This window comes from Oryza glaberrima, chromosome 12 (genome assembly GCF_000147395.1).
Source record: "Oryza glaberrima chromosome 12, OglaRS2, whole genome shotgun sequence".
Classification (NCBI taxonomy): domain Eukaryota; kingdom Viridiplantae; phylum Streptophyta; class Magnoliopsida; order Poales; family Poaceae; genus Oryza; species Oryza glaberrima.
In genome coordinates, this window is record NC_068337.1 from 12,352,563 (window position 1) to 12,377,264 (window position 24,702).

A 24,702-nucleotide genomic window follows, 5' to 3' on the forward strand; every position below is an offset into this window, starting at 1 on the left:
ATGTTGATTCTCTGTCCCATGGTGGGTGTTGATCCTCTGTCCCATGGTGGGTGTCCCCTCTCCTCCTAGGGGGCCTTGTATTTATACTCATAGGTGTCCCCTTGTCCAAGTAGAACTAGGGAAACCAATATGGATACAATCCGAGTAGTCCTTGTCGTTTCTATGTAGAACTCTGGTTGTCTTTCCTTATCCAGAACTCCTCCTATATCCGAAGGTTGCTTCCGTATAGGACATGGAATGTGGTGGGTCCTGCCGAGATTTAGTCAACTACTATTAGGTATGTGGTATCCATAACCCTGACAAACATTGACTTCAGTAGTTCTGAGGGACAATTAGCAGATATCCTGAACTCCATTCTTGTCTTGGCATTGTAGAGGTCAGATCCTCAGCCGAACAAAAAGGGTAGCCGCTACCTCTCACCTATGCTAAGTCGCCATACTGTTACAACAGGTCCACCCCTCTATTTAAGAGAAAACCTAGGACATAGTCCGACTCTTATTCTATTTCTAACATCTAGTACAACTCCAAATCCTAAACTGTAATTACCGACTATGTACACATATTCAACACAAACTCTAACAAACTCCACCCTAGCGAATATGCTACGCCAACCTAAATTTGTTCCTTGCATGAACATCCATATACCAGGACTTGAGTTGGTTCTTTCATCGCTCACGCAGAGCGACAAGCCTACACCAGGCTCACTGTAAACAAGAGACTCCACTATTCATATAACTTCTTCCTCTTGACTCCACCTGCAATAATTAGGCTTAGAGATAATCAAAAAATATTTGTTCAATCATGGATGGATACTTTGTAGCCCCCTTGTAATTTAACTCTTCTATTCTTTTAATATATATATATACCGTAGGGGCCTCCCCTACTATTTTCTGTGCAAAAAAGAAACAGTGATCCACCTTCTCTCATATGACTATAGTCATCTTATCAGCAAGCAAAATTGAATTCCTTCCTAGCTATCACATCATAGACTCCCCGAAGACCATGTTCAACTCCATCTACCGTCTTAAATTTTACTTGATCTACATAATCGGCGTCATGACCAAATAGATAAATCAATCTCATATGACATGAAGAGAACCTTTTCTTCCTTGATGTCTTATGAATCGAGCTAATTGTCAGTGTCAAGGATAAGGCATACCTCCTATAAATGGGTTTGCGGTATACAAAATACAATATACCAAATAGTATGCGAGAAGGTATTCTTTCACTAAGAAAATACGGCGGACAAAGAAGGAAATTATCTCCCTGGAATAGAAGGTGATAAAGTCATAGTCGGGGAAGATAAGGTCTTCTCCATATCATGTTCTATTTCTCCTAGTCCTACTTGGAGAGGAAGATGATCTTCGCTATAAATACAAGACCACCTAGTAGGAGAGGGGACATGCCAACAACAACCAATATAGATCTAGACAAACCCAATGTAGGAGCCATAAAGAGGCCAACATGAGGGATCTAGCGCTACCTCCAATCTCGTCGAGTTCATATTCAAGGACGAATACTACACTAGTTGTCAAGTACGTGTGAGAGCTCTATGACACAAAGCCGACAAAGACTAGATTATGCTATCCCAAATATTGTACTCTTGTGATATTGATATATAAAGGCAACAGTGGACTCAACCAATATTGATATATCATCGTCTCTCACATCATTTCCACAATATTTTAACAAATCTATCTATCATTTTTATAATATTTAACACATATACTTATTAGCATGTTCCACATTATAGCGCGGGTATCATTTATTTGCTTATGATAAGTACTGATAAACCCTGAGTCCTGACATTTTATTATTTTTTTCTTTTTACTCTTAGCTCAATTGTCGAAAAAATATATTGAAATTGCTTAGTGATTCCCACAGCAAAGCGCGGGGAATCACCTAGTTTAAGAGAGACCTAAGACAGAGTCCAACTCTTAATCTATTCCTAATAGCTAGAACAACTCCAAATCATAAACCGTAACTGACTTTATATACATATTCGACACAAACTCTAATAGCTACACCCATCACTTGTGACGTCAACGCTATTGCAGTCTGGGTTTGTCGTACCTAGAGTCAACCAAAACCATTCTTGTTAGATCTACTCGATTGCCAATCAACTGGTTGCCAAATCATGAACCCAGTACAAAGTATAAAGAATTGTCAATATGCATGGTGTTAAGTAAAAAGAGTCTAATACTACACTACTAGAAAAAAACATTTTTGTAGATATGGGCATTTTTTTTTCCCATGCGAGTAGACCTCTCGGAGCCAAACGGCAGCCTACGAAAATGACAACTGGGGTCGATACCGTCATCTACCTGCGAAGATATATTTTTTGCAAGCGGACGACATAAGGCTCTGCCAGCGAAATCATCTTCGCAAATGGACGACATAAGGCTCCGCCTGCAACAATAATTTCATTTCCGCATGCGGACCTCTTAAGGCGTCCGCCTAGAAAAATTCAATTTTCTCAGATGGGATCTTAAGTGGTCCATCTAGAAAATATGGCTTGTTTAGCACAACTCCAGCTCCAGCTCCACCCCTCTTGGAGCTGGAGCTCAGCCAAACAGTTTCAGCTCTATCAAAACTTTGGAGCTGGAGCTCAGCCAAACAGTTTCAGCTCTATCAAAACTGGGAGTGGAGTTGGGTAGAGCTCTCTCACAAAATGAACTGGAGTTGTGGAGCTGGGTTCAGACAGCTCCACAACTCCACTCCAGATCCAACTTCTAGAGTTAAATTTAGAAGTTAGAGCTGTACCAAACAGACCCGTAGAAACAGCAGTAGTAGCTATTAAATCGGCTAAGTCCTCTTCCTCGGCTTCTTATCTCCTCTCATCGGTATCTCCCCGGTGCGGCAGGCATGCCCCTCCCCGCGTGGCCCCCTCCTTATCTTCCTCTCATATCTGCCCGGAGGGAGGCCGCCGACGGTGGCGGCGCCCCTCCCTCGGAGGCCGGCGGCGGTGGCGCGACTCCCTCCCTCCCTCTTTGTCTCACTCCAGCCCTAAGGGCGGACTGAGAGGGAGGCCGATGGTGGCCACATGACTCCCTCTCTCAATCCCAGAGGCGCCTCGGTGACAAGTAAGGGCGGCGGGAGCTCGGCTCCTCTCTCCCCTCTTCTCCTCTTCTCATCCCCGCTTCTCCCCTCTAATCCCGGTGGTGGAGGTGGTGTCGGTGCGGGATCCAGGATGCGGCAATGGTCAAGGAGGAGCGGCGAGGGGTGGAGCTCGGCAATGGCGACGATGACGATGACGGTGACAAGGGAGGGGCCTCGGCGATGGCGACGACGACTGTGTCGACGACGGAGGGGCCTCATCGACAGCGACGACGACACGGATGAGTTCAGTGGCCTCTTCCTCACAGATCCACCTGGCCCTAAGGGGGGACGGAGAGGGGAGGCCGGTAGCAGCGTCGGCGGCGGTGCGGCCCCTCCCTGGCGCGGTCCTCCCCTCCCTCCCTCTTCCTCTCAGACCTGCCCGAAGGGGGACGGAGGGTGGAGGCCGGCCGTCACACAGCCCTCCCCTCCCTCCCTCCCTCTTCTTCTCAGATCTGCCCGGAGGAGTAGGCTACCGGCGGCGGCGGTTCCCTTCCCTCTTCCTCTCAGATCCATCTGGAGGGGGGAGGCCGCCGCTGGCGGCGGCGCGGCCCTCCCCTCTGCAGCAGTAGAGGGCGACAGGGAGGTGGCCGACGGCTGCGGAGCTACACCCTTCGACAATTTTTGCTTGTTTTTTTATGATGTTAATCTGCAATGCAAGTCGGTTTTGTGGATTCGAATCCGAAGATCTTGTGTTCATGTATGGAGGATTGTGTTGATAAATGAATTATGATTGGATTTTGTTGAATGGATGGAGATTTTGGGATAATTTGTGATTTGTGGGTGATACCCGAGGGCGGGGAGGTTTTTTTTTTTTTTTGGCGCCAGAGACTATTTGCGGGCGGACTAACCTAGCACCTGGGAAGATTGAATTTTCGCATGTGAAAATGATTTTCACAGGCGGTGGTTGGTCCGCATACCTTTAGGTACATGCGGAAGATATGTCCACCTGTGAAAACATGTTTTGGCCGCTTGAAAAAATTGTTTATTCTAGTAGTGCTAGTAAAACTATGGTCCATAAAGATTGCCTAAAATGAAATTTACTCTTTTTTTCAATAAAACTATCATCCTTTTAAATGACAAAAGAAATATTCTGATGTATGTTTCAGATTACGCTGAAAAATCATTTGTCGAGATATATTTTTTTTTGATCCAGACTTTGTGGGTCCACTGTTCAATTCAGACAAGTGGAAAGGGGATGTGCTGTGTGCGTTCTTTGTTATAACTGTGTATCCTGGAAATTAAGAGAAAGAATTGGTGAGTGACACATAGTGGATAAGTTAGGTGCTATACTTACCAGCCGAGGAGATAAGTTTGGTGTTATTCGTACCAGCTGAGGACCATACCCATATCACCAAATGTGCAATCCTTTTCATGGTCTGCATGATTGCCCACACCAAATTGATCCCTTGGGTCGCAATATTCCATCCACGCGTCCCCCAAGCCCTAATCAACCTGACACATCGGACAATAGAATTCTCATGTAGGAGTACCTATCAGCTCCTTTCTCACCTTTCACTTTTCTTTTGCAGGAAGAAGATCATATCAGCTTATCAGGTCATGGTCAGGGCTCACATGTATCTATTATCTATCTATCTATTATATACTAAAAGTCCATTAAATTTCCTACAAACGCTACTAAGTTGCCACGTGTACCCTACAAACGCTCTCAAGCTGTCACTTGGCACTATGATAAATTATAAAAATTCTTAAAAATTCTAAGAAAAAAACGAAACATTCAACCATTGATTTTTATTTAATCTGGTGGACCCAGTATTTTTAACCATTACATCGATCTATAAAAAAACAATCCTCCAATCCCTACCAAGACTGTACGTGGAGTCGTAGTACGTACTTACTTGGACAGCCCGTATGCCTAATCTCTTCCTCCTTGTCTGTTTCCTCTCGAGTAAATTTCACAGAACTACAGCTATTTTGCATAATTTATCATAAAACTATATATTTAAGAGCTTGTTTCACAAAACTACAGATTTAGTATGTCCGTTTATCATAAAACTACAGGTACTTTGTACAATCTATCACAAAACTACAGATTTAAAAACTTATTTCACAAAACTATAGATTTCGTGTATTCGTTTATCATAGAACTACACATTTAGTGTCTTCATTTATCACAAAACTACAAATTTAGTGTCTCCATTATCACCTGTAGTTTTGTGATAATGAAAACACTAAACCTGTAGTTTTGTGATAAATGAAGATATTAAATCTGCAGTTTTGTGAAACAAGTTCTTAAATTTGTAGTTTTGTGATATATTGTGCATAATACTTGTAGTTTTGTGATAAACGAAGATATTAAATCTGTAGTTTTGTCAAATAAGTTCTTAAATATATAGTTTTGTGATAGATCATACAAAGTATATGTAGTATATGTAGTTTTATGAAATTTACTCTTTCTTATTCCTATTTTTATATATTACAATATTAGTTAGAAAGCACAATAGATGAGCACAATTGATGATTAAAAAAATATAACATCTAAATTGCTTATACTTAATCTTTCAAAAAGAATGTCACGTTTTGGTTATAATTTCTAACTTTTACATGCCATTTAAATAATTCTAAAATATTATAAAAAATAACAATATAGATTTTATCTTCAAACATAATTTCACAATAATTAAAATAAACCAAAATGTTCCAAAAGAAATTACTCCCCTTTGGTAAGTCAAAATAATATAATTATACGTGTCTTGTGTTATATACTACAAACGCTCCTAAATCGCCACGTGACTCTCTAATAAATTAGAAAAAACCCTACAAGTTCTAAGAAAAAAAGAAAAATATCTTTAGCATTGATTTTCATCTAAAACGTTAGAGAAATTAATTTTAACCATTAGATCTATATAAAATAGATCGATCACTTACAGATATGAGATCGGTTATATCTTCGGTCGTACACTTACAGAAGAAGAAAACATTACATAGTCGTCTAAAAAATTGAGACTCATTTTTCTTTCTGAAACTGAAAAAAATACTAAAAGTCTATTATACTTCCAATAACCATTCTTAAGCCACCGCATGGTCATCCTACAAATGCTCCTAAATCGTCACATGACGCTATAACAAATTAGATAAAATCCTATAAATTCTAAAAGAAGAAAAATATTTCTTACCATCAGTTTTCACTCAAATCGGCAGAACTATTGATTTTAATTATTAGATCTATATAAATTAATGGTGTGGGCCATGTACATCGATCTAACGCAAAGGAAAATAGATTTGTTATAGCTTCGTTCGTACATATAGAGTACAAAAGACATTGGATAGTAGTCTAAAAAATTGAGATTCATTTTTCTTTCTTTGAACTGAAAAAAATTAAGACTCTAATCGGTCACAGTTTTGCCCCCATCGACATTACTCGGGACACTATCAGTGTGACGGGGAAAATTAGCTTGGGACTACATGTGTGTATCACATATGGCCGAGCTAAAAGCTTTATCGAACAATTATTTTAGAAACTTAAAAGTTAAAAACTATTTAGTATTTAAACTATCATGGTTGTATAAATGGCTAATTCTTTCAAACAAGATAAAATAGGGTAAGCATTGGAGGCTTCATATTTAGGATTATGCAATATAAATATAATCACTAAAGGCCTAATGCATGTTAGCTAAAATAAAATCACAAAGTGACCGTTTGCATTATGTATATTCCTAATGTTTAATCATAAATTTTAGAGTAAAAATATTTAAATCATGACAACAATCATACCACACTACATAATAATCACACATGTGGAGTTATTTTTCGCAACGAAATCATATTCATGCTAAGTTACATGGAGTCTCACACACTCTACACGAAATAATAAACTATCTCCCACACTGCGGAATCAATTTAGACTCGAGAAGGCTTTTTAGTTGAAATATATTTATGTCACATGCACCCAAGGCATCCATTAATAAACAATGAGACAATCAAGTATACAGAGAAAAAAAAGCAGGTGCATCTCAACAAAGGATACAGTAAGTTGTAAAATATGTAGCCAATTTGCTACATACCAAAAGGAACACCAAAAGTAACTATCAAGTTCTATTGATTGTTGGCAAACAATGATATGGGCACAAAGATTTGTATATACCATTATTTTCATAACCAATCAATGTGAAATGACAACATTAAGCCACTTTTCCAACTTTTTTAATTGAATGTACAATTGTGTTCATCACACTTCTAATCAGATGATTTCCGCGAGAATACTTTTCACAAGTTCCTCAAATGTGTAGCCCCCTATGTGATGAGCCTTTTGCCTCGGACTCATGGGCTACCTTTAGAAATGACTTTTGTAATGTTTTTACACATAACTATTTTAGTGGAGTACTTAACCCACAAGGTAGCGTTGAAGCTTTTACACAATGAACTATATTAGTGGAGCACTTAACCCACAAAGGTAGTATTGAATCAATCTACTCCCTTGGCTACAGGGAAAAAAGAAAGCTCATTTTACATCCTAATGATATTTTATTCTTTTAAACTTTTTACATAAAAGTCATATTTCGCTTTGACACATCAAGAGACGAAGGTCAATAATAATTAAACGAATACACTAAATTCGACGGCTTGCATGTAAATGCCTCTAAGGTGTCAATACAAAATCAATAGCATTTCTTATAACAATATGATTAGAAATTTCCTACTAATTTTTATTTTAAGACTCATATTGACTAGGTATTTTTTCTTAAAAATACTGTAGGGTCCTACGTATGAGAATCACTATCTAAGATATGTATATTTGATCAATTTAAAAAGGAGATAGCAAGATGGTAAAAATTATATATTTATGAGAAATTAAAGTTTCTCAAGATTTTTAAAGAAAAAATACAATGAATATTCCCTCACTTTAATTTAAACTTATTTTTGTTAGACCTGTTTTCGCAACGAAATAAAAACATGCCCGCACAAATACGCGGGCTACCTTCCTAGTTCATAGAACAATTATCCTTCATAATACTTCCTCTGTTCCATAATATAAGGGATTTTCAGTTTTTGCTTGCACTGTTTAACCACTCGTCTTATTCATAAAAATTTCGGATTTTTTTTTACTTACTTTATTATCCAAAGTACTTTAAGCACAACTTTTCGATTTCTATATTTGCACAAATTTTTTTGAATAAGATGAGTGGTTAAACAATACAAATAAAAACTTAAAATCCCTTATATTATGGGACGGAGGGACTACTAGTTGCAATATTTTTTATAGTTTTTTATATTATCTGTTAGTAGATGTTTTTATATACCTGTCAGCGTATGTTTTTTATGTGTGATGGGATGTGTCGCCGCGTCATCGTACCTATCTGATCTTTCTTCAGTGTTGCATGCATGCATCATCCTTTTTTCCTGCGACCCAGGGAAGGCTGATCTGAAACTGGCGTGGCACCAGCCGTGTTTCATGTAAACATATCGCAGATAGCGCAGTACAACAAAATTAATCGAGCTAGGTAGGGCATAGGATCGGGTCGATCGAGGCGAAGACTTATCAGAAAATGATGGCCCGGCAGCATCGCATTCGCATGATGGCCTACCTAGCTGGATGGATTATGCCTGGATGCGGCTAATCGATCGGTGGCAACAACTACTCCTCCGATTAATTAGTCCCAAAAATATTTGAGAAATTTAATCAAACCAATAATGCACTGAGCCACTCACCTGCCTATAAAAGACGAGCCTCGCCGCGGCCGTCGGAGAGATCAGCGAGCAACACAGCCACACCCAGCTAAGCGCCGGTCGACCGATCGATCGATCGATATGGGCTCGCTGAGAGGAGGCGGCGGCGACGGCGGAGGAGGAGGAGATTGCAGTAAGCAGGAGGAGACGGAGAGGGTGATGAGGAGCGTGGACGCGGAGGAGGCGTGCGCGCTGCTGAGCTCGGGGAGGCACCAATACCTGGACGTGAGGATGTGGGAGGACTTCGACAAGGGCCACGTCGCCGGCGCCCGCAACGTGCCCTACTACCTCTCCGTGACGCCGCGCGCCAAGGAGAAGAACCCGCACTTCGTCCAGCAGGTGGCCGCGCTCTACCACGCCCACGACCACATCATCGTCGTAAGAATATAACTCCATTGCTATTTTAATTTTCCATCCTCTATTCGATCTGTACCTGTGTTCTTCTACTGATCCAATTAAGTGCAATATTGCTGGGTAACAATTTAGAGATTATGGATTTATCATTTATGTGGTATTGTGGTGGTGATGATGATGCAGGGTTGCCGCTCCGGCGTCCGGTCCAAGCTCGCCACGGCAGACCTTGTCGCCGCGGTATGTACGCCCTGCCCTGCCTTGCCTTGATCTACAAATTTCTCAGCTATTCAGTGAAGGAATTGAATTGAATATATGCGCACGCAGGGATTCAAGAACATGAGGAACCTTGAAGGCGGCTACCTCTCCTTGCTCCGCGCTGCTAATCAACAATAACCGCACCCGAGCCTGATTTTTTACCTACAGATCATGCCCACTAATTATATAATACTACGGAGGAGTACTACTTTTTCTTCGGGGGTGATTATATACTATACTTGTCGCTCGCTACAGATTATTGAGATGTGGCAGCTTGATTATTGCTCAAGACAAGACGACGATCGAAGCAGAACATAATTAAAGATGTTTCCGATCGATCCATCCATCGGTTGAATGTATATGCGACTATATGTTCGGCCGGTCAAAATATGTAAATAAGTCAACCTTAATTGCTTGAGAGAATTGATGGAGCACTATACCGACTGTTAAAATTTTCAATGAAAAGCTAGGTAAAATAACTAGCTTGAGATAGAGGTGTTTTGGGGATACAAAGGTGAAATGGAAGCGGAGATCGGGAATCTCCTTCCCAAATTCCATTTCTCCAATCTCAATTCCCTAACTTCTTCTTCCCGATCTCTGCTTTAATTTCACCCAATTTGTATCCATAAAACACTTTTATTCTCAAGTTCTTTATTTCCTCATTATCCGCTATCACGGAACCTCTATATTAATGCTGGTGGCTCCGTACAAGACTCGCTACTCCTTCCACGAGGTTCACTATTTCCGCTACATCAATAGCAAACCATTTTGGGGAAGAAGTGACAAGCCCGTATGGGAGTAGCGGTGGCGACTCCCATCCTCTCTCCCGGCGTGGCGGCCGTTTGGAGCTCAGGGACCACCCCAATCTAACCGCACGGAGCTCATGGGCCGTCAGGTCTAGCTACCATGCTGGATCCGACCAGGTGCAAGTGCGATAGCTACTCCACCATGCCGATGACAAGTAGGAATTACAACGTGTGAGGAGTTGGTAGAACATCTCTGTATAATTCTCTTTGCCCTTTTACATCAAGGAAAATAATAAAACAACAATAGGATGCATGTGTATATTAGTGCGATACACAGTATATTATACGGAGTTTTACATAAATTTGGTACTTAAATTAAAAACTATGAAAGGTTTTAGGTAGTTATTTTCGTCCGTCTCTTTTTTTTCGTTTTTTTCTTTTTTTCGCTGCTTTTCTTTTTTTTCTGTTCCGCTCGCTTTTTTTCGCTTTTTTTCTTTTTTTCCTTTTTCCGTTCCGCACGTTTTTTCTTAGCCTTTCTTTTTTCCTTTTCTCATCCACCCTTTCTCTGTCCCTGTTTTTTTTTGCCATTTTCTTTTTTTTCACCTTTCTTTTTTTCTATCCACTCTTTTTAGTAGCTATTTTTTTACGTTGTTTTTCTTCATAAGCAGGTAAGGATTCATTTTTCCTCGGCCGGTTATTTTTTGGCGGGACCAAACCCTAGCACCCGCCGTCACTACGATCTTTCTTCCCTTGCTTTCCCTCCTTCAGTTAATTGTAAAAATCGATTTCCCACTGCTCCATTATTTTTCCCATGATTTTTCCTTTTAATTCCGCCTTAATGTACTGGATCGAATCTCCATTTAAAAGTCACCGTTTTTATCCCAAGTTTATGAATATGCTCCGATTTTGATAAAAAAAAACAGAAAAAGTAGATTGAGTGTATCAAAAGCCCTCCACCAATTCTGGGGAGATCGAGAAAAATTCGATCAAATTTGATGGGAGGATCGGTTCTAGCATTATACGGACACGAGACAGTCTTCCGGATATTGAAGACGTAAGTCAGCTATGTGAGTCTTCTAGAGATTGAAGACGGCAGTCAGCTATGTGAGTTGGGCCTACACCTCCACTGGGGTAGGTTAAAGAGAGACAGGCTAAGGAGAGGGAGTAGCAGGTTAGGCTGAGACTGAAAAGGAAGGAATAAACAAGCTTTTAGCCCAAAACAAAGAGTATAATGTGTGCGATCCAAAAATGCTTTTACCCGTTATAACGCCGTTATAACGCACAGGCATTTTTCTAGTCCGGTACTAAATTTAGAAAACTATATTAACAATTATAGTTATTTGTTGTGAACTTGTAATCTCCGTTAAGTATGAATTTTGTCAACTTCTAAACATGATATTTGACTATTTTTTTCATAAAAGATAAGTACTACCTCCGTTTGTTAATATATGACGTTATTGGCTTTTTTATATATGTATTTGACCATTCATTTTATTCATAAAATTTGTAAACATAAAAAAGATATAAATCATGCATAAAAATATTTAATGATAAATTGTCACAACAAGATGAATCATTAAACATATTTAAAAAGTCAAAGTCAATGACATCATACATTAAAAAAAGCAGACTACAGATGATCATATATTTTTGTTGGGAATCACTTTCCCATTAGACACACTCAAATGATTGTTGGGTCGATCGGACCTCTTCGAATGTGTTTGGTTGAAGGAATGTGATGGGTTGAGTTGAAGCGAACCCGTTTTTAGGGTGTTTGATTTGGAGATAAGTGGAATGGCAGTATGGATGGCTAGTTTCCCTAACGTAGCATCCCAGTCAACATGAAGAAAATAAAAAAAAACATGTGTGAGCCCACATGTAAGTGAGTCAACGTGCAACCGGGCCCACAAATACAAGGTTTCTTATCGCTCCAATCTCATCTCTCTCATCTATCCTCATTTCTTTCCATCTCTCTTCCCTCTTCCCCATCTCTCGCTAGGGCAATGACCATTCGGGGTAGGGGTGGTGACGGATGGCGCCGGTGTGGGGAGGGGCGTCGATGATGCTTCCCCTTGCTGTGGCTGAGGCGGTGGGAGAGAGGAGACAAGGCAACGGCGGTGGAAGAGCCAACCAAAAGATGTTCTCATGGCACAGGCAGCTCGGGTTCATCCTAGCCGCCGCGCTCCACCATGCTGCTCAACGCGTCCTCCTTCATCGGCCATCCCTCCTAGGCCATCATCCAGCTCCACTCAATTAGGCACTGCACTAGTGGATGGCACGATGTCGCGGTAGTGAACGTCATCTTGTCGAGCCGGAACACCTTCACCCCCTCCAAATCTCCAACAATGACGAGCACCCGGTCATGCACGAAGATGACCCGGACGATGGCGACGATGTAGCCGATGCCGATGTCGTCGCCACACTTGAGGTTTTCACAGGATAGCGACTCGGGGTCCGGGTCTTGCTCCACTGCGAACCGTGCGCACCGGTTGTTGTCGAAGAGTTTCACGTGGCTGGAGATCATGTTGGACCTCACCGGCGACGAGGAGTTGGTGCAGATCGGGATGATTCCGTAGCCCTTGAGAATCTGATCCCATATGCTGCGAATTCTCTCGGTGTCATCAAAGTTGAACGGCACGAGCTCGTCTGAATCCACCATTTCATTGCCTGGCACTCCCCGGAGCCAGCGAGCACATTGACATCTTTCCGGTAGGGATGCAAGCGAGTTTTTTTAGCCCGCTTATCTCACTGCTAGCCCATTTTTTCTTCTAAGTTTTGTACTACCATATGAGAAATGAACTAGCAAGCGGATAGCGGGACTACCTACTTACATCCCTCTCCTGGCATGGAGGAGTGAGGAGAGTGAAAGTAGAGGAAGGAGGTTAGAGGCCACTTGCATGTGGGCCCCATAAATGTTTTATTTTTATTTTTCTGACTAGTATAATCTAGTTTTGCATGTTGAGGGGTAAAGATTTTTAGTATCGTGGATCAGTGATATGATTGATTTAAGGAAAAAGTACACCAAAGGTCCCTCAACTTATCATCGGGATAAAAAACGTCCTTGAACCACAAAACTAGATATGCGGGGTCTCTTAACTATGTAAAACCTGTCACCCGAGATCCTCCGGTGGTTTTGACCCCGGTTTTGGTCTACGTGGCGGCTGAGTCAGCATGGGACCCACGTGGGCCTCGCGTGCCAGGTGTCCACGTCAGCCTCCTCTCCCTCTTTCCCCTCTTCTCTCCCTTCCTCATCTCTCTCTTTTCTCACTTCTCTGCAAGCGACCGGCGAGGAGGATAGCACGACGAGCGGCGACATGCGGGGAGAAGGGCGGCGCGCGGTGCCCAACTGGGACAAAGGGAAGGGAGAAGGGGTGGCGCCGGCAGCTGATGGGGACAAGGCGATCGGCGTGGAGAAGGGGCGGCGTGCGGGAGGAGGCGGGCTGCCGATGACGGCGCCGCGGCCGCGTGGGGCGTCGCCTGCCGCCTCCGCTTCGCTCGCACGCCGCCTCCGCCGGCCGCATCCTCCCGTCCGCGCTCTCCGCCGCGGAGAGATCGAGTGCCGCCGCATCTTCGACGGAGAGCCGACGCGGTGACGGGCGAGGCCGAAGCTGGCGCCGCCCGAACTCCTCCAGCGCCGCCGACGACCCCGACCCCGGCCGCGCGTGCCGCCGTGGGCGCCCTAGCGCCGGCATCCCCGCTCTGCGAGTCCATCCCGAACGACATCCACAACTGCTCCTGCAATGTGTGCATGTACGAGGCGTCCACCAATGCCGGGGACACCGGCGGCAAGGTCGGCACCGACACCTTCGCCGTCGGAACGGCCAAGGCGAACCTCGCGTTCGTGTGTGTCGTGGCGAGCGACATCGACACCATGGACGGGTCTTCCGGGATCGTCGGGCTAGGGAGGACGTCGTGGTCGCTCGTCACCCAGACGGGTGTCGCCGCGTTCTCCTACTGCCTGGCGCCACACGACGCCGGGAAGAACAACGCGTTGTTCCTCGGCTCCACCGCGAAGCTCGCCGGCGGCGGCAAGACCGCCTCGACGCCGTTCGTCAACATCTCCGGCAATGACCTGAGCAACTACTACAAGGTCCAACTCGAAGGGCTGAAAGCCGGCGACGCGATGATCCCGCTGCCGCCGAGCGGTGTTTTGTGGGATAATTATGAAGTGAAATTTTGTGGTGTTTTGCTTGAATTTCAGGTTCTTTTGTCGAGGGTGAGCTTCTTTGCTTCGCAAGGATCAGATGTTGCACAAGACGATGTCCTTGGGATGTACAAGCAGACTGCTGATGCCGTCATGTGCATTCTCCTGCCGGATTCAGAGACCGCCGCTTTCAGAACAAAAGGTAAATTCCATGATTCAGAAGCTTAAAAAAAACAATCTCAGGTTCACCATTTGTGTAGCTGGTAATAACAATGCACTAGTAATTCAGATGGCTTGCAAAATTTTATTTCAGGTGGTTTGCTGTACGTTGATGAGTGGAACTCACTCCAGCACCCGGTGGCATCGGCGTTCCTCGCTGCCGTTTACAGCGACTACATGCAGAGCTCCAGGAAGACGGAGCTAAGCTGCAGTGGGCAGGGCTTCTCGCCGAGCGACCTGCGCAAATTCGCCAAGTCCCAGGTAGTAACAAGATTCAGAATTGTCCATGATCCAGAGTTCACAATTGTTCAGACTAACATATGTTCAGAGAGAACATAAATGTTAAGAAATGCAGTACGTAACTTAGATGTGATCACGCACTGATCAGTGATCTTTGTTCTTGGCAGGCGGATTACTTGCTGGGCAGCAACCTGATGAAGATTAGTTATCTGGTCGGGTACGGCGACCGGTACCCGGAGCGGGTGCACCACCGCGGCACATCTATCCCGGAGGACGTCGACACCGATGCGACAGCCACAAGTGGCTGGAGACGTCCAAGCCTAACCCAAACGTCACCACCGACGCGCTCGTCGGCGGTCTGTACAAGAACAACAGCTTCGTTGACGAGCGCGACAACGTGATGCACAACGAGGCCACCACCTACAACTGTGCCCTCGTCGCCGGCTTGCTCTCCGCCCTCGTCTCCACCTCCTCCCTCGAGCGGCAGCACCGTACTGCAGGCGGCGGTGGCGGCAGTGGCGGTGGCGGTGGCGGTAGGCGACGCCCCACACGGCCACGGCGCCGTCATCGGCAGCCCGCCTCCTCCCGCGCGCTGCCCCTTCTCCCCGCTGGTCGCTTTGTCCCCATCGGCTGCCGGCACCGCCCCTTCTCCCTTCCCCTTGTCCCAGTTGGCCAGCGCGCCATCCTTCTCCCCGCCAGTCGCCGCCTGTCGCGCCATCCTCCTCGCCGAGAGAAGTGAGAGAGAGAGATGAGGAAGAGAGAGAAGAGGGGAAAGAGGGAGAAGAGGCTGACGTGGACATCTGACATGTGGGACCCACGTGGATCTCACGCTGACTCAGCCGCCACGTAGACCAAAACCAGGGTCAAAACCACCAAAGGATCTTAGGTGACCAGTTTTGCATAGTTAAGGGACCCACATATCTGGTTTTGCGGTTTGAGGATGTTTTTTATCCCGATGATAAGTTGAGGGACCTTCGGTGTACTTTTTCCTTGATTTAATAGGGGTGAAAACGTAGAAGGGAGTAAAGTAGACTTATTCGTTTGCTGAACAAAAGAGGAACCACCAATGGGCCTATCTGCTAACTTCACTAGGCCCTGGCCCATTCACTGCATCCAGTCTTCCTCTCCAAATCGGTAGCAAGCAACCCACCACGGCACCACCAGCAGCTCTCTTCTCCAGTTCTTCTCCTCGATACATCCATTCATCCATCCATTGCCGGCGAGGCGAGACACACACCAACAACTCCGCCGCCGCCGTCGTCAACCTCGCCAGCCCCGGTAAGCCCCAGAATCGAGTCGGTATGATTCGAGTTTCCACGAGCATATGTTCTGCTCCAGCGGGGCCGTAGGCTACCAAAGCCCCGAATATTTCTGCGGGAATCCGACCGGCTTTCTGAGTTTATATATAATTCGTAATTTCACATGGCTTAGGTTATTGATTAGACGCTTCGGGGTCGCGGAGATGAACTGCGAGACCTGTCAGCTGAAGGAGCTGGTCAGATCCAAATTCCACCACTTTTTATTGTTCTTTTCGTTTTCTTTTTTTTCTTTCATGGAATTATTGGTGTGGTTTTTGTGTTTACTTTTTTTTTTTTTTGCTGTGCTGCTTTGTTTTGGATCGCAGGAACTGGAGCCTCGGGAGATCAAGGATGTGCTACGATGTGAGTCTTCTCTTCCCCTTCTATATCTCCTTACTTTTCTTAAGGAGTGCCCCTTTGTTTCGATCTGCAGTCCCATGAAATCGTTGTTTTGGGTTGAATTGTTTGTGGACTCAAATATTTCTGTAATGTTGAGAATTTCAAATCATAGTTGGGATGTTGAGTATGTTGCATCCGAACACTTCTTCCTATTTGCATAATGGAAAATTATTGGATGAATGATGTATGAGCAAATGAACAAAGAATTGGATATTTAGTTAGTGTTATTGTTAGGTTACCTATTTACCCTTAGTTATTTACTACCTTCCACATTGGGATTTTTTTTTTGTTTTGCAACATATATATACATATTTGTTTACTGTTTGATGGCAGTACCAAGTTCACAGCTTTTTTGCACCTATGGTTTGTCATGAATTTTGCGATAAGGATTTGTGAAACTAGTGTTTATAGTTCTGCACTTCTGCTGTTATATGGTGTAATTAGATTACGCCATGATCTGATTTCATTAGATACTGTTTGATTTCATTAGATCATGCCGTAAAACAGATGATAACCTAGTTCAAATTCCTTTATGCTTTGAGGTTTGAGCGGCATGGAATCCTGTTATAGTGTTATGCTGTTGCTGGCCACCGCATAACTCAATGAACTTCGCTTTTGTTCAGGCTTAATATTCCGTTATCATTGTTCCACCTAAACAAACAAAGTAATCTTCCATTACACGAGCAATACCCATCCCATTTTGATTACATTGTTTTATCGTTGTTTGAACCAAAACACCACATTAATTTCTTTAATAAACTTCGAGTATATTTGTTAAGTAATAAACTGAGAAGTCGAGAGCAGCTTATCCTTCCTAGCATCATCTAATCTATGCTGATTGATATGCTGCTTTTGGCTGTGCTGCAGGCATTTTGCACACCATATTCTTCCACAGAACCTTGAGCCTTGTTCGGCCCAAAGATGTTGATTGTGATTTCTTTGAGATTACCTATGTGAGTATTTATCCTGTATAAAGGTCTTGAACTATTTAATGTACTGAATCTATTTGGGTTTTCTATCTAATGTTTGCTGGCACTAAGCACATTTCATGGCTAGCAAATGAAGTATGAAATTTATTACCTACTGCAATTGTCTAGCAAATGAAGTATGAAAGTTATTTCCTACTGCAATTGTCTAGTATTTGTAGCAGTGAAATATAGCTTAGCAATTCAAATATCCTATCTGTGCTTTATGTTTGCTGCTGATTTGGTCTTAATTATTGCGATTGTCCACCCTGAACTGTGTAGCCTTGATGTTGTTAACAGTGAGATGTTATCACTTACTCCTATCAGAATAGGAGCTACATGATGTTAAGATATAATTAGATATTTAAGGTCCAGGTGTGACTGACACGTCACTGATGCATAATTAGAGCAAAAGAGCCATGGAAAAGATCAAACCAAAGATAATACAAGATTAATCATAACCATATAATGGTTTATCTTAAATATATATTAGCAATAGTCATGTCTCTTTTATGGATGTAATGCCTTCTATTCTCATTCGTGGTAGCTTCAGATGAGTGTCATGGCACTTGTTTATGCCTTGAGGCACGCAGATAGCTTTTGGCAAGCTGTATTACTTCTTAACCATTATGAGCTTACTGTGTGTATTGATAAACTACTTTTTAGTTAATTGACTGAAGAATTCTGCAAAATCTTTAGGATATAGCCATGTTTTCTATTTTTAGCTTGAATAACCATATAACCAATTCTAATTAGTGACACCTGCTCTATGGTTGCTGATCACCATAAAAATTATATCCAGAGAAGTTCTGAATTGTTGCATTAGACACCTCTCTCATTGTCTCATTTTATTGTATTGATTTATCTGCATGACCCAACTCTGACCATGAGGTGGTTCAGCCATCCAGAGCACATGCTTTGGTTTATTATGACCTTTACACCATACGACCTAATGACCTAGGCTAAGATAACCCAATGCATATCCTCCATTACATCCACCTTCATGTCAGGCCAAGACTCTGTCTCATGCTTCTGGCCCATTGTGTCATTCAGGCCACTCTATTGACTGATCCACACATGTACTCCCTCCGTTTTTTAATATATGATACTGTTGACTTTTGTTACAACCTTTGACCATTCATTTTATTCAATTTTTTTTTGCAAATCTTAAAAATATAAGTAATGCTTAAAGTTTTTTTAGTGATAAATCAAGCCACAAAAAAGAAAAAGACATAAGCTTAAATTTTTTGAATAAGTCGAACAGTCAAACATGATATAAAAAATCAACGGGATCATATATTAAAAAGAAAAAATGGAGGTAGTATAATGTAGGTACAGGCCAATCCATGCTGTGCCACTCAAAATTACAAATGCCATTAAATGTCATTCGCTCCAAAATCTGAAAATTCTCAGCTCCCACCTCATCAGCTCAAATTTGCATGGTGCATGTTACAGACTATAGCTTATTATCTGCACCCAACTGGCTTTTTTTCTGACAGAGCCATTACTGGTGTTATATTATACTCTCGCTCCATTCGCAATTGATCATCCCATTACGTTTGTGCAGCGATACCAAGGAAAAATAAATCAAGCAGTAGTTATCATCCATCAAGCATGTAAGCCACAATGCTGAGTGCCAGTTCAGTGGCCCCGCGCATGGCCAATTAACTTTGCGGGTGGATTTAACTAATCTCGCAATAATCACTCAGCATTAAATTCATGCATCATGCAAGCAATAAAAAAGGAGCGACGGTTTAATTAATCCCCGGATAATCTCTCCGCATTAAATCCATGTGCAGATGCATGAGATAAAAAGAGAAATATGCTGGCTTCCAACGTTGTGCAACAATAAAACCAGAATTTTTCTTTTCAATATGATGATCAACTGCGAATGGAGGGAGTAGGTAGGAAAAACGTACAGAAGCATGAAAAAAAAAACAAAAATGTATGTGGTAAATCTTGCAATACTTTTCGCACCCCCTATGCCCTATTGCCAAGCCTCTTGCACTGTGCCATCAGATCGATGATGATTCTCTTCTCTTCAGAAAACCCTTGCACCCATCAATCAGTATCACCGCATGGATTTGAATTCTGCATTCATGGGTAACCTACTAGGAATCTGGTCAGCAACATGTTTCTTGGTCGACTGCTGACCTGATAAAAATGGATGGACATTATATTTTGTATAATGTTAAGTCTTTGTGCCATGTATAAGAACATTTAGAGTATCACTAATAATGAAGTGTCTATCCAAAACCTAACTATCCATGTAAAAGATTTCATGCTGCCTTTCGTATTTTGGTTTCAGTTTCACTGTGTAACATTTACAAACATTGGTACGAGCTTGTTTTGTTTCTACTTTTAACATAATTGCGAATAGTGATGTTTGGGGCATCTTCCAAGATCTGAATGATTATCTGTTACTGCCTTATGCGTGTCTTATGTGGTCTACAATATGTTTTTGAGAAATATGATAGGAAAGAACCAACTAAGTTAAAAGTGTTTAGATTAGATGTTCCTTAAAGGATCATAATCTTATGGCAAATTATGCTACAGGACACTGTGACTTCGTGGTTTTAGCAGTAGGATACCGCACGAAGTGACTTTTGAGGGAAGACACTCTTGAAAGTGGGATATTTGCTGGTGGACAACGGACAGCACACCCATTAAAATAATAATTTTCGGTTGAAGAGGAGAGAGAAATCGTGTGAATGACAAAAAATCCCTGGAACCACATGTCAGCTCTCCAATCTCTCTTCTCTCTATCCCCTCCTTCCACACTTCTTGGTCGGTTGGCGCGAGTCAGGCCGGTGCTGATCTCTTGATCCAGGCCGGCGCTGCTGCCTCCTTCCGCTCCTCTCTGATCGGCGAGCAGACATCGGCAGTGGGCGGCGTTCATTCTTGGTTCATCGCCCAACGCATGTTGATTCTTGCAACACCCGGTTGGCGAGGGATTCTTGCGACTCCCGGCAGAGGAGCTCCCCGATGGTTCTTGCTGCGGTAGAGCTCCTGACGGCAGCAGCGGTGTCGTCCCCAGCAGAGCTCCCGGCGGCACAGGTGTCGCCCGCGGGTTCTTGGAACTAGGCGCCCTATCGTCCACGACAATTCTTGGCACGGCGGAGCTTCGGCGGCAGAGGCGGTGTCAACTCCATGGGTTCTTGGCTTGGCGGAGCTTCGGGCGGCGTAGGTTTCGCTAGCAGGGATGGCTGGCCGGTGCAGACCAGTGGTCGCTGCGACAAGTTCTTGTCTTGGCGGAGGCATGAGAGACAGCGGAGTTCTTTGTGGCAAGAATGGAGGGGAAAGGAGGACAGTTCTTGGTGGCAAGAAGAGAGATGGGAAACCTGACATGTGGAAGGGTATTTCAGAACTTTCACGCAATTTCGGTCTCCTATTCAACCAGAAAAGAATATTCTAATGGACGCGGTGTCCATGAGCTAATTTCCACATTTACATAGTGATTTCCCCCAAAAGTCACTTAGTGCGGCGTCCTACAGCTAAAACCGTGAAGTCACGATATCCTATAGCAAAATTTACCGTAATCTTATTTGGCGTTGAGGGGATCGGATGTCTACTATTGGTCTAACGTGGATAGGCTGTTTTTCATGGATTCACAAATGCTTCGTTATGCTACGAGGTTCCTTAGATTTATTATTATTGTTGTTGTTTTGTGTAGGTACAATGTGGACTTCCTGAATTAGAAAAGGAAGTTGATGAAAAGATTAACCAGTTTGTTGCGTGGGTAGAGAAACATCCAAATCGGAGCAGTCAGGTTGCATTTCCCATCTCTTTGTTCTGCAATTTTCCACCTTCAATGCTAGACTTGTATTATCTATTCTCCAATTTAATTAGCATATAAGATGAATATGTCAGGTTTGCCTCTCCTTTTTCGATGAGAAAAACAAACTCCCAAGCTGGTTTGGCAACAAAACAGAGCGTATTTATTGGGAACAGTGGTTCATAAATTTGCATGTAATAAGCCCAAAAAGGCATAGCAAATCACATAGCTCTAAAGCACTAACAAATATTGGAGGTAATTTTACTAAAAAACACTTTCATCATCTTTCACAACGATATCCTTAGTTTCACACTATGGTCACATGTGATGCACCATTACCTTAGGGCAAGCATTGGAAGAGAGTAGCTCAAGACGTGCTGCCTTGGAATCATCAATTCATGAAGTACTATTCCAGATCATAAACTTTGCCAATGAGAAAAAGGACCATATTCCTCCAATCCCTGATAGAATATTCAATCATGAGATCTCCATTCCAAGGTATGTCCTATATATGTCTCATGATAAGAACTGTCCATATTGGTCCTTTTTGTTGAGATTCTTTACATATATCTGGATCCCCAGGTGACACGTTTTCCTTGGACGTGTTGACAGCTCCTCGGATTCTATGTTTGGATGGAACACGGATGTTCTTAGGAGAGTGTTGAATAGTGGGCATCCATACTCCCTCTAGCTCAAGATGGCCAATGCTGCCAGTTATCATCACCTTTAATGCTCATAAGGAACAAAGTTTGTGTACATAATCATGTGTGTATTTCATCTGGCTTGTAAATATTTAGGCTAATTTGGTTCTTAGTTTATCAGTGTCGCACGTTCCATAGAGAAACAGGTTCTGAGTATTGTGCAGTAACATTAGATGGTTCATTGTGACGGGATACCGGTTACTGTCAATTGAAATGTGTATCCCTCTTGCAGTACCAATTGATCTTGTTAGTACCAAGCAAAACCTTGCATTATACTGCTATTACCTGTAAATAATGAATCATCCCAGTTGAAAACAAGCTTGTAAATGTGTATGCTGCGTTAAAGGAAAATACAGTTCTGCAAACATGTACACGCCGTTGGATCAAGAAGCAACAGTCAAGATTGCTTGCTGTTGATCTGCTACTGCGGTAGATTGGTAGTAGTCATAATATATCCTAATTATGTTTTTGTTTTCCTTTTTTATCATTTACAAAAAATGGTTATGAACTCTGTCCTTGCTCGCTTGACAAAAAGATGTAGATCTTGATGCCAGCTGACGATCCCCTCTCCTTTCTTTTCCTTTCTATTTTCCATGTTGTCACTTTTCTTGAGGGCAAATGCATAGGAATATGCTCATCACAGTTTCTACCTAAGGTAGAATATTCCAGTGTTGCTGACAAGGATGGCTCAATCAAAATAGGAAACCTGCTGCCATGCAGGTGTTGGCACTTGGCAGTCAAAATTTGCATGGGCTTTAGAATTCGTCTTGGTAGATGTACTAGCTTGGATCAGCCTCGGAGACTGGTTAATTTGACTCGAGCGAGTTTAATAATATAGTCTCCAAAAATTAAAATATCATCTATAGTAAATCTAATAGTTCACTTATATAATACTTATATAATAATTAGTTGTAGATATGTACTGCATAATTACTATCTACTCCATCTATCTCTCTCACATAGGGGTGTTTAGATCCAAGGGTGTAAAGTTTCGGTGTGTCACATTGGGTATTATATAGGGTAAGCATGGGGTGTTTGGGCACTAATAAAAAAAACTAATTACAGAATCCGTCAGTAAACCGCGAGACGAATTTATTAAGTCTAATTGATCCGTCATTAGCAAATGTTTACTATAGCACCACATTGTCAAATCATGAAGCAATTAGGCTTAAAACATTTGCCTCGCAAATTAGTCGTAATCTGTGCAATTAGTTATTTTTTTAGCCTATGTTTAATACTCCCTCTGTTTCAGGTTATAAGACTTTCTAGCATTGCCCACATTTATATATATATATATATATGTTAATGAATCTATGCACACGTATATGTCTAGGTTAATTAACATCTATATGAATGTAGGCAATGCTACAAAGTCTTATAATATGAAACGAAGAAAATACTTCATACAGGTGTCCAAACTTTCGATGTGATAGAGTGTAAAATTTTTGCATGGGAAATAAACATGGCCATAATTTGTTGGAGACCGTGTTGTAGCTAGCTACTAATCTATAGCCCATTTTTCTTCTCTATCCTCCAAATAAGCAGAAATATAATATAACAACTTGTATAGCCCGCTTACAATCTTATTGTACTCACTCTAATTCACTCTAATAGAAGGGTCCGCGTGGCGACACGTCGCGCACGATAATAGACGCATTAACTTGTTATAAGTAGTAAAAAATACGTTGATAAAGATAAATCGTATTTTATATTAGTAAAAAGCAGTACAATAATAGAGACAACTAAATACAAACCGATAAACTGATAAAGAAACTGCACACCGCAAAATTTGCAAGCAAGTTCAGGACATATCTCAAATTTGAACATATCCTGCGCTTATCTGTAATTTTGCACATGGACATATCATTTTGAACGAATCACATGGACATATCTTAAACCGTGTACACATCCAGATCATATGATCATATCTCATGATTATAACGTGTTCCAAAAATTTACAAATTTCATACGCAGAAGTTCTGTTCACTGAACCAATATGTTCATAAAGAGCATGAAACGTGCATGTATCTAGTCAAAATCATCGGGGACAGACACATGCATGGTAAACCATAAGAGACTTGTACATATAGGAAAAAGAAACTACTATACGTAATATTATCCTCTGTTCAACAGGGGCACAGGGCACATGCTTGATTTTAGTAGAAGAATCCTAGAATTTAGAACTTTTAGTCTGAAGAAGTTTCTGTTAAAATATTCTACTCTGTTCAACACGACCACACGCAGTTTAGAAAAAATCATTCGAGCTGCACTGATGAACCAAAAAAATTCGCTATCCAACGAAGAAATTTCAGAAAAGTCATGGAAAACCTTCCTCCCACGTCGCTATCACGCTGGCGGCTCGGGGGCGAAACCCTAGCCGCCCACACTGCCGCAACCCCGCCTCTTCTCCACCTCGCTGCCGGCGAGCTCGCCGGCAGCGAGCCGGGAAGGCGACAGCGACACCAATCGAGCTCGGTGGCACCCACCTTGGCACAAGGAGGATGGCGTGAAGCCGACACGTCCCTTAGCGGCCAGAGGCGGGGCGGCGGGGCGGCGTGTGGAGGCGGTGAATCCGGCACCTCTGAAGCCGGATCCGGCCCTCCCACGCCCGAATCTAGCCGGCGCAGCAACGGCAACCCACGTGCGGCGACGGCGCGATGGCCCGAGCGGGAGCGTGGCGGTGCGACGGCGATGGCGTGGCGGCCGTGGTGGCGGCCGGCTGAGGGCGGTGGAAGACCACTCGGCGGCGGGGCTACTGCGGCAGCGTGGCAGCCCGTGGTGACAGCGTGGCGGCTACAACGGTGGTGGCATGGCATCGGCGT

At 42.9% G+C, this 24,702-nt stretch overlaps 2 protein-coding genes, 1 long non-coding RNA gene and 1 pseudogene across 4 annotated transcripts; all 4 read left to right on the plus strand.

Annotated features, from left to right (window-relative positions):
• The first annotated feature begins 2,440 nt into the window (after window positions 1-2,440).
• On the plus strand, window positions 2,441-3,844 carry LOC127756517 (uncharacterized). Its single transcript, XR_008013229.1, has 2 exons — window positions 2,441-3,083; window positions 3,190-3,844. It is a non-coding gene; the product is annotated as an uncharacterized LOC127756517 (long non-coding RNA).
• Window positions 3,845-8,794: 4,950 nt separating this feature from the next.
• Window positions 8,795-9,830, plus strand: LOC127756650 (thiosulfate sulfurtransferase 18-like). Its single transcript, XM_052282008.1, has 3 exons — window positions 8,795-9,162; window positions 9,322-9,375; window positions 9,463-9,830. Exons 1-3 carry the CDS (start codon window positions 8,866-8,868, stop codon window positions 9,529-9,531), a joined length of 420 nt encoding a protein of 139 aa, XP_052137968.1. The 5' UTR covers window positions 8,795-8,865; the 3' UTR covers window positions 9,532-9,830.
• A 3,847-nt stretch (window positions 9,831-13,677) lies between these two features.
• Window positions 13,678-15,689, plus strand: LOC127756195 (endoglucanase 18-like; annotated as a pseudogene).
• Window positions 15,690-15,862: 173 nt separating this feature from the next.
• Window positions 15,863-22,259, plus strand: LOC127756196 (autophagy-related protein 101-like). Of its 2 annotated transcripts, none has more exons than XM_052281588.1 (8): window positions 15,863-16,020; window positions 16,174-16,237; window positions 16,367-16,403; window positions 17,307-17,392; window positions 21,078-21,173; window positions 21,275-21,434; window positions 21,524-21,677; window positions 21,762-22,259. In XM_052281588.1, exons 2-8 carry the CDS (start codon window positions 16,205-16,207, stop codon window positions 21,763-21,765), a joined length of 570 nt encoding a protein of 189 aa, XP_052137548.1. In that variant the 5' UTR covers window positions 15,863-16,020; window positions 16,174-16,204; the 3' UTR covers window positions 21,766-22,259. The 2 variants fall into 2 exon arrangements, with proteins under 2 accessions (XP_052137548.1, XP_052137547.1); XM_052281587.1 differs by having other exon boundaries at window positions 15,864-16,020; window positions 21,792-22,257.
• The last annotated feature ends 2,443 nt before the right edge of the window (window positions 22,260-24,702 follow it).